Source organism: Halyomorpha halys, unplaced genomic scaffold, assembly GCF_000696795.3.
Source record: "Halyomorpha halys isolate HHAL.00 unplaced genomic scaffold, Hhal_1.1 Scaffold88.1, whole genome shotgun sequence".
NCBI lineage: Eukaryota > Metazoa > Arthropoda > Insecta > Hemiptera > Pentatomidae > Halyomorpha > Halyomorpha halys.
Window position 1 is genome coordinate 1416145 of NW_027114863.1, and position 10829 is coordinate 1426973.

The following is a 10829-nucleotide window of genomic DNA, read 5'->3' on the forward strand; positions in this document are numbered from 1 at the left end:
GGGGGGGGAGGTAATTTGACTAACGTCCTAATGTTCTCAAAATTAGGACAGTACAGGCGGGTTATCCGGTAGGTTATTGACCCATTTTAGCCATTGTAAGAAATTCGAAATCTATTCCGAAAATCCTTCATGAAATAAAACTCAACCCAAACTACAGTCTTCTCCTGAAGACTGAGTCCAAGAGCCCGGTGAAAAAAAAAAAAAAATACAATTATTTCATCTTAATTTTTTATTACTTTAAGAAAACTATTTTTAGTTACTAGCCAAAATTGATGAGTCTGGCAACCATAGTTAGAGGGAATAATAAATAGCAGCTTTTTTTCAAAACCTTAAAATAAATTAATTTTTCAATGGAACTACCATATCTTTGAAACTACCTTCAACACTAAAATACCTAATATAACATCATTTAAAATAGAGTAAATTTCCTATCATATAAGTTTATAGCTTTTTACGTTCATGAGCTCCTGAGATACACTTTTTTAAACTGTAACATTTCTTAACGAAATAAAAAAAAAAAAATTAGCGGACTTATTTTGAGAAAACTATCCCAGGAATCATTAGACATACAGATCTCTATTAGCACACGAATTAAATCTAGTTTAATGTACTATAAAGTAATTTATAGAGTATATCTTCGTTGGAATAATAGTCTTCACGATATTTGCTAAAGCAATGTCAGAAGTTGTTGATTTCTAGTTTTCTATATTTTTCGGCTTATAAAAACATATATATCAGGAACCATTAGATATAAAGTTGTATGTTAGCACTCAAATTAAAACTAGTTTAGTGTTATATAAAGTAGCTTAAGTATACTCGTGGGAATAGTAGTTTTACATATGAAATATTTTCTAAATCAGTAAACATTAACTTATTTTAGCAAATAGCATAAAAACTACTACTCCCACAAAAATAAACTCAAATTAAAGCTGGTTCTTAATGTATTATATAGTAGTACCATCCATTAAAATCCCAACCATTTAATTCACCTAAATGATTAGCACTATTTAATATTTTAATAATTAAATACTTCAATTCACACTAAAAAATATTTTGTAATATGATAATCATCCATCAGTCCCATATTTTGCAGATTTTGCCAGAACCAGATACCATTCCTTTCATGATAAACTTCCCAACCACCCAAATCCACTTTTTTTCTAACCTGGCTTCTCCTTCATTACTTAATAATCCTCCTAGGCGACTGAAAAGAAGATGGCCTCGAGGTCTTCTCCTATAGAAATATTATTGGAGTTCCATTAATGGGTAGATTCTCCAAATGTTTGTTTCATGGCTCTATGTTACCTACAGCAAATTTACTTGTTGTATATATTTTTATACTGTTGTGAATAACAATTAATAAATTATTAAAAAAAAAATTATATGATGATCGAGAAAATTATAATAATATTTAATATAATATTTTAATACAGTTGGGAAAATTGGGTTCCCCTCTCCTCACGGATAACCAAAACAGCATAGTAATTTTTTTTTGTTTAATATCTAATGTTTTTATTATGTTAATATTGTTCGTTTCTTTCCTTGAAAAATTTAAAATTTATAGAATTGTAAAGCTTTTTAATAAAAATTTCTATATTGCATCTGTTTTTGTCTTTTAGTGGGACAGTGGACCAGTGGAACTTGAACAGAAGTGTAGAATAGTCCAGGGATACATTGATGTATGGTAGGGGTGGCGTTTGACACATCTTGTTAGAACCCTTCTCTCTCTCTCTCTGTAACCATCATCATACACTCTTCTCACCCTCCCACTTCAACCCCTGTTATTTGTCACTTGAGATATTTGATATTTTTAGCTATAATAAATAATCTTGATACTAATTTGGAACTGAATAGCTTCGTAAACTAAACTAAAATAAGACTAATGATATCAATGATTACAATTTGCTTTCGAAACGATCTTTTTATGAAAATAATTCTGTTTCATAATACGTATGATCTTGCGTTTTTCGTTTTTTTTTCTTTTTCAAATTTAATCTCCTCCAAATTTTTCAGTACTTAACTAACTCATAATCGAAAGTGAAATATTGCGTGCGAACAGTCACTAAATTTAATCAACAAAAATGATCGCTCTGGCACCCTTTCCTATAAAATCGATTCATTAGAATTCTATCTGTCTCTATTTGTAAATTACTTATTGTAATTGTTTGATCCCATGATTGTTACAAGTAGTTTAAAAAGCATTTATAACTTATCAAATATTCGGTTTGGTTGGATAGTCTATCATAAAGAAATAATGATTTAAACTTTCATAAAATATTAAATCAGAGCAAATGTAAGTTTATCTCGTTACTAATGTGGTACCCAAATAGAGTACGAACATCCGCTGAACATCCGTATCCGTCAATGCTGACTGAATTGACAAAGGCTGAGACAAGAGAAGTGCCTACTTCCGCAGGGCAGCCCGCATATCAACCAGCTGATAGTACTGGGTCTGCTGAATACACTGTAACGAAGATTGCCATACCCAATTCTGTCGTGTCTTTTAACTATGAAGTCGATCTCTCTTTAGGATCTTGTGAACTATGAATATTTTATTATTATTGTATAATATTACATTCTTTTTTATATTTATAAACAATGGTAATAGAGATTATAGAGACCAAACCATATTAACAATCATATAAATTAAATGATAACAAAATAAAAATAGAAGAAAAATGATAATAATAAATAAAAAAGCAAAATTAAACTTTTTTTTTTTATATTTATTTATTGCTATTTACAACTGTACATTATAATACATTTAGTAAATCTGATCTAAGTTAAATTGGAGTGTTTCAGGCGTGTAGAGAAACTACCCATTGGTAGCACTCTACTGACATTTTACATTAGCTGGTCTCGTGACCATCTTCTTTTCAGGCGCCTCGGAGGATTGTCGGGAATAGAAGAGGATGCAAGATTAGAAACTAGAGGGTTTGAGTGGTTAGAGAGTTTATAATGGAAGGAGTGATTTCTGGTTCGGGCTAGATCGGTTACATAGGGAACATTAAGGTCTTTATGTATGATTTTATTTGTGACAAAGTAAGGAACATTGAGGATTTTACGTAGGATTTTGGATTGTAAGGATTGAATACGAGTGGAATTCGAAAGTTTAGTGGAGCCCCAAACCTCAACTCCAAATGTCCAAATTGGCCTTATTACAGTCATGTAGATCAGTCTTTTGTAATGTGTTGGAAGTTTAGACCGTTTGTCTTGTAAGTGCTGTAATAGTCTAAATCGACGTGCAGTTTCCTGTCTTTTCAGTCTGGTGTGAGGATTCCAGGTTAATCGCTTGTCCAAATGTAGTCCAAGAAAATTAAACTTAAAGTAAAATAATATCTTAAACACAATCATTCCTACTTATAATATTTACATTCAGCCTGAGGAACTCCGAACCGAGCTCTTCCTTCGCACGTATGGAGGAAAGAGCAGGACTCCGGAGATCCCGGCACTTTTAGTATTAAAAGCGAGGACGCTACCAAGACTCCAATATAAGTATTTACAATAGGTCTCTGAGCCACTGTCTAAGAATAATAAGAGTGTAGAGTCAGAATGACTGTCGGCGAGTTGGTGAGAAAGAGCGCCAGGTAACCTGACAACTTCAACAAACATCGTCACACAGTGGTGAGAATGACTGCCGGCCAGTCGGTGAAAGAGTTCAAAAAAACAAACGAGCTCCAACACAAACTTGGCTCAGCATCTCATCACATAGAATTTACGGTCACAAATTTAAATCTCATTACCAATCTTTTTTTATCTGATTTTTTTTTAGATTCTAAAAATATATGCAGATTGAAATATGACCTTGTGGTTTATTCGTTGTTAAGTATTATTGTTTCAAAAGAGTATTTCTAACCAAGTCAAATATAGGTTATATAGCATCATTAATTTCTTAATCATTAATCACTATTAACTATTGAAATTATAAAATATTTAGCTATTAATGTGTTAAAATTGAACATGACCTACTTACTGTGTGCTCAATACCTGACATTAGTTTACTCCTAAACCCTGAGATGAACTATTTCCAGCCTAACCGCTTTAGAGAATTCTCTATCGGACAAGCGACACCAACGCAGGTGCAGTTCCACATTTAGCGCTGACTTACTGGAGCGACGGCAGTGTCCAGGCAGGATTCCAGCTATCCAGAATATCTCTAAGGCTGTCGCATTCTTCTGACATATTTAGACTCCTCGACTCTGTTAAATAGTCCACGTCCGTTCCTTTCCCCCTCATCATTTTTTGATATTTCCATTGAATAAAAGATATATTTTTAGATTTACGTAGATCTGATATACCTGTCATAGAATTTATTCTTGAATTATTATTTCTCATTCCATTTATTTAATGAAATAGTTTTATAGAGATAAATTGATCAAAATGTTACAAACATAGTCAATTTGAAACTTGAAATTTGAAATCACAATTTGGAAACTGCATATACTACGCAATTGCATTTACTTATTCTTGTCAGTTTTTATATTCTTGACTAAATTTATGCAAGTATGCACAGATTTAAATAAAATGTTCACATACTTGCAATTATATTTACCTTTTTGGGTTTGGTCTCGTTTGGTCCTGAAGGCGTTTAGCCAAATTCACTCACGCACTCATGTACGTGATTCCAATATAAAAAATAAAGGTAATTTAGATATAGAAGATAGTTTATAAAGGAGGCAATGCACTTATAAAAATTCAAACAGCAATGTGACTTTAGCTTGCTAATCAGTGAGACCTTCAGATAAATTTGGGGTCAGTCCTATTCTGTTTATTGTTGGTAAATAATAAGGGTATTCTTCAAAACTATGTTTAACCCTGAGACAGTATAGATAAGTTGTTGATAGCATTTTTCTGATCAGGTAGGAGTGCTTGAGGATAGTATGGTTTATTCTTAAGCGGGTTAGAGCAACTTCTTCCCTTCGGCTGCTGCATCCTACCGACCATGGTTTTACTACTATTTTGATTTATTTTAATTTACCCGGAAAGTCTCATCTCAGATGGCTTGTCATTTTTCTGATCATTTTATTTTAAGAGCATAAGAACCCTTTTTAGTTTCATCGAATTAAATGTCAGTGTTTCATTAATCTCACGACTTCTCTTAAGAACTTCTTCCTGGATAGTTCATAATTGATACATATGATATAAAACTAGTTAAAATTGTTATATTATTATTGTCACGGTGACGGTCCTTAAAAATTACAAACAAGCTCTATTAATAAAAAAAGTTCATATAGGTTAAATAACTTGTAGATTTTGACTTATTTTGATCGTAAATAATAACGCCATCGATTTCCGTTTCAGAATGAAGTGTTTGATTTGAAAAATATCTGTCAGCGAACGGCCTTTTAAATTATTCAGAAACAACCTTTATCGTTCTTACTTATGTTAAAATCAGTAACTATACACCAACATAACTATAGATTTAAACCTTGTAATGTGTTCGCGTGACGAATCGGTCCATATCGGTTAAATATCTAAATAGGAATGACTTTTTAATAACTATTGATTTGGTTCTGCATGCAAATAAAACGCCAATGCTTAAATAAGATACGATCTGCAATGTTCGGAACAAATGGAAAGCACTCTAGTCTGCCATTTGTTTTTGCAGAGTAATGTGGTGGGCTTTGCTGCTGCCCGCCGGTATTGTCGGCTTCGAACTGGACATGGAAGACCCCACGATCTCCGAGGTCTCTGATTGCCTGCTATTCATCGCAGAAAACTACCTGGACAGGAGGTGCTTGGCGTTTCTGTTCCCTTTCAACTTCAGCGACCCGAGCCTCGTCGACGTCCCACCCCTGGTGAGGTCCCCTCTACTGAAGAAGATGGACGGCAGGTGGATTTCCTACCTCCCTGCGGTCAATCCTTACAGGATGTTCAACCCATTCATGAAACCCAAGCCAGGACCCAGTCGCATGCTTCATTGTGCTCATATAGTTATCTTGGATGAGACGAGTTGTCTCGTAGATCAAATAGAAGAGATGATGTACAAATTTTACAGTCACTATTACCAACACGGTGGTGGGGAAAAGACTAGAATGGTTGTAGCAGTTTCCAGGCCGATTAAGGAATTTGAAATCTACGAGTTACTCTCCTATATGTTTCAAAGGGGAGACCTGGATGTGATTTTAGTCGGTATCGTAAACAATACCGTTACTGTTTCCACATTATTTCCTTACGGCAAAGACAGAGATACCTGTCAGAGAAATAATAACGGTTCCGAAATACTGGACTTTTGGGTGAATGGTGCGTTTACTAGAAATGTGGACTTGTTCCCCGAGAAACTACCTGAAAAATTCAATAATTGTTCGTTGCGAGTTGGAACCTATCACAACCCTCCATACTTTATTGTTAACCAAGAAGGCAAACCCTCCGGAGGAATTAACCACGGCGTGCTCGAGCTTATAGCTGAGCGCCTAGGGATGAATATCGATTACCGTATCTACAATCGATCGGATGCCTGGCTGTGGATGGAGGATGACGGCCCTAAGGGGCTGAGCACCGACTTGAGGCTGGGGCTGGTTTGGATCACTGCGGCAGGCGACAAGAACTTAGTATTTACTTTCCCATCTCTTATCATTCCTCACCCTTTCATGACCGAGCACATATGTTTCTTTTTTAAGAATCCTAAAGAAGTTGCCACATGGAAGTTGATTTTCATAGGATTCAACGATGTTGTGTGGATAGTCTTAATCGCGACTGCGTTTGCATTTCCCTGCTGTTTGTTTTTGTTAGCCAGATTTCAAAACTACCAGCATCCATTTCAAAAGTTTTCTATTTCTATTATGTCTTCTTATGCTCTATTAGTATCCTTTCCTTCAAGCGTGGATCCACGTACCATCGTCTTTCGTTTAGCTTTTGCAACGTGGTTTTTTTATACAATTCACATCAATCTTGCATATTCAGCTGCGCTGAAGAGTCTATTGACTGCGGGAAAAACCGAGCCAAAAATGGCTTCTTTCGAACAGCTTCTGGAAGAAAATTTAAAAATGGCAGTGACCCAAAATGTCCTCTACCAAACAGCCCAAATGGATGAACCTGTGATCAAAGACATTTTGGCTAATCATATAGTAGTCGAAAGCTATAAGGTGATCTATAATCAACTGAAAAAGTATGGAAACTTGTCGTTTTTAGATATCGATTTACCGTTTTCGTATACAATCAAGAAAAACAACCTCTCTATGTATAAGTCCGATTTGTGCCTCCGGTTCTTCTACCTAGGGCTCATGCTAAGGAGGAATCATTTCATTATCCAGAAGGTGGCAAATCTATCCTTCAGGATCGCCCAGAGCGGCTTTCCTGAGAAGTTCATCAAGAACTACGTGGAGGTTCCAAGCAAGCCAAATGAAGTGAAACTGCGGGCCTTCTCCATCGCTGATCTTTCTGGGCCATTCCTTATACTGATTATTGGTTACACTTTATCCTTAGGATTATTTGTAGGTGAAATAACTTTTTATTTAGTGAAAAAATATTTAAGTAAAAGGTCTATTCAAACTTTTGAAGTTGAATTTTTTTAAAGAATAATAATATAAAATTATGAAACGTGTTTTATATAGTAGGGGTATTCAGGATCTTTAGTTTAACATATTAAAGCGTGTTAAATGGAGAAATATTTCCCTCTTTTACCATGCTAAAACGATATAACATGTAACATGGTTGAAATAGACTCAGCTGACCTCGAGATCATTTTGTTTGTTGTCATAGTAATAAACAAAGTAGTATTATACATATTACTTGCTCGCAGTTTGTGTTAGTATTGTTTTGGATGTTTTTATAACTAATAAAGCAATGGATGACTATAATAATGTAATGACAGTTGCCAATTAGCTCATCTTGATTCTCTTCCTCGCAATTTAGAAGATCAATAAGGTTCTGAGGGGCCATATTTTCACACAATTTCCTCTTTAGGCATGTTGTAGTAAATTACTATAATCAAAAGCTAGAAGTAAACAATCACATGAAGTTTTGGAAGGAAAGGTTATAAAACTAGTTGCTCAGAAAATCCGTTAGTCCCCTGCATTTAACATTTAACATGTCTTTAATTAGGGCTGCTCACAATCCTATACTTATAACATTTAGCATGGTAAAGCATTGTATATTTAACACATGAATACCCCTAATATATCGTTGGTTTACAAGTGGAATACACTAAGTCAAAAATTTTGAGATATTTGATGATAATTTTACTTTTTATCTGCAGATCTTTTTGATATTAATAAATTCTTTGGTGTTTAACCTCTTTGACATTTTAGATTGGAAAAACCAAACAAATCAAAACCACAAAATTTTGACGTAATGAGTTTCACTTGTGAGCTGACGATACATAAAATGACCGAGAAGTGATGTATTGCAATTGCCATTATCAGGATTTAAGAAAAATATTTTTTAGTTATAAATTGTATTTATTTGTATAAGTTACTTCCTGTATCATAAACAATAATCTGTTTATATATTATGTTAAATTATGTAACATTTTTTTGTTATTGGGTAATTTTGAAACTAAAAGCAAGTTAAGCTTCTAGAATTAAGAAGGTTGCCTAAATTAAAAAAAAAATTATCTCTGCATGGTCTATTAAACTTAGAATTCTTGTCTAAAAGTTTATGTATGTACACTTTTTCATAAAATTAACTTCACTTATCAGCTACTCATTTTTAAAATCGATGTTACACTCTAATTGAGGTATAAAAAGATGGAAAGTACTCTGAATTGAGATTAATTGTAATCATTCAGTTTTTATGACTTTTATTTTCTACCTATATCCAACTTGCAAGAGCAAAACTGTTTTGTGCTTCAAAAGATCACTGATTTCTATACTTATTAAAAAAAAAAATATTTATTATAAAATAAAATGTATTTTCTAAGGATCACTGATTTCATAACTAATATTTTAAAATTAATTAATTATTGAAAGGTATTGAAAAACTGTATCTTGAATAGGCACAGAGGTTACCATTTTCGGATTTGATATTTTTGTGCCATGAAAAACAACTAAATTTGCTGTTTTAAATACAGTCTAGTGCAGTTATTACTGTTTTATCTCTATAATTTTTTTTTTCTCTTCCCCGTATTGTTTTTGTTTTATGTGCATCTCCTGTACTTTTTTAGCTTTATATTTTACGTATTTTTATAAAGAAATTTTACTCTTACCATTGTTACTTGTTTTTATTCTTATCATCCTATGTTATCTTTGTATTTTTATTCTTATCATTGTATTTTTATTGTTATCATTGTATCATTTTGTATCTTTTTAGCCCTGATGAAGCCCTGCAAAGTGGGGCGAAACGTCGGAAAATAAATAGTTGTAAACTATTTTTGTTTCTTTTGACCGCCACCATGAACATCTTCCTATATATATATATTTAATTTTACAATGACATGACTAGTTTAAACAAAATTTTATGAGTCGTTTTCAAGTAAATCGATAAAATGTCAAAAATCGATTGTGTAAAGAGGCACTGCAGGCCATTTGATTATATAAAAAAAATTGCTGTCACATCCCAGGCAAATACTTGTCCTAAATATGGAATTTCAGTTTCTTAAGACTCCTTTTTTCTGAACTAGTCTGTTCACAGGCACACTAACAATTTTTTGAGACTGGGTTTTTTGGACACAGAGGACCTCAACACATGTATTTCTGTCGAAAAATCGAATTCTAAATGTTTCACTATCGCAAGAATTCCCCTTTCTATATATTCCTTTTCTAGGAAAGTGGAACGAAAAAGTCTTACACCATCTTTCTTATACTAGCAAAGGCCCAAATTTATAGTAATGCTAAATATACAATGTAGTTTCGATAAGTTCCAATAGGTGTTGACCAAGAACCTCTAGACCAAAAAGTATCATGAAGCCAAGAAATAAATCAACATAATGACTCAATCTTCTACCCTCCCCCGCCGAGGTACTGACGGTTGCTAGGATTTCTGTTCCCGGAGGACCATTTATTCACTGGACCCCATTTTTCTTTTAACTGCCGACAGCCCATTACCTCCCTGTGCTTTGTTGACTGCAAAAATAGAAACCGTTCTTTTACTCAGTGAAAAAAAAATGCTACAAGACTGGTGATCTGTCTTCAACAAGTATGTTAGAAAAATTATAGTTTAGATGCTACATCACTCATTCGATGTCTTGAACGGATTAAGTCCAGTCTTAAAAGTGATTTATTGCCGGTTCTATTGCTAAATCATAACTATCTTTAGCTCGGTATTTGTCAAGGTCAGTATAATATAAAATTATATACTATAATATATAATAATATAGAAGAGAATATGGTTGGGGGGCGGTCAGAGAATAACGTTGGAAGACGTCAGAGATCCAAGTCCATCACTTGTATCTCCGACGTGTCCCAAGCAGCCCTATTGAAGGCTAGGAATTCTGGCCAAAACGTTGGCAATAATAAATAAGTTTTTTAAACATATTTGTGTTATTCTCTGACCGCATCCTCAACCATCTTCTCTACATATTATCCATCTTCTCATCTATAATAATAATATAATATTATATTATTAATTTAAAAAATAAAATATGTTTCGTTACAACCCATGAAGGGTCTGAGGTGCAGTTTTTTGTAAGGAAGTATCGTTACTAGACCAACAGTTACGCAAGGAGGTGATTTGGACAGTCATGCTCGGCCGTCAGATTTTTAAGGATACACCATTAGGCTGGGTGGATCCCGGAGAGCTCCAGAACCCACAGTGCTGACTCATTCGCTCACTGACTACTGTGAAACAAAATATTTTATCTCCTCCGACCGGATTCTAACCCACCCTTGGAGTGAGTTCTTATTGTTTTAGTTCTATAAACGTTTTCTCTTTCTATATTTTTATTATTTATA

The 10829-nt window shown here is 33.8% G+C and overlaps 2 protein-coding genes across 2 annotated transcripts in view; both read left to right on the top strand.

Moving 5' to 3' along the window:
- corn (cornetto) overlaps positions 1–10829 on the top strand; it is a gene marked incomplete in the record, with an annotated part of 269163 nt that overhangs the window by 149169 nt on the left and 109165 nt on the right.
- LOC136796894 (ionotropic receptor 21a-like) lies at positions 5613–7579 on the top strand. Its single transcript, XM_067051969.1, has one exon. The coding sequence runs from the start codon at positions 5613–5615 to the stop codon at positions 7512–7514; it is 1902 nt and encodes a 633-aa protein (XP_066908070.1). The 3' UTR covers positions 7515–7579.

Excerpts from the sequence above, each read along its gene's own strand:
- LOC136796894 (XM_067051969.1), top strand. The coding sequence starts at position 5,613 with ATGTGGTGGGCTTTGCTGCTGCCCGCCGGTATTGTCGGCTTCGAACTG.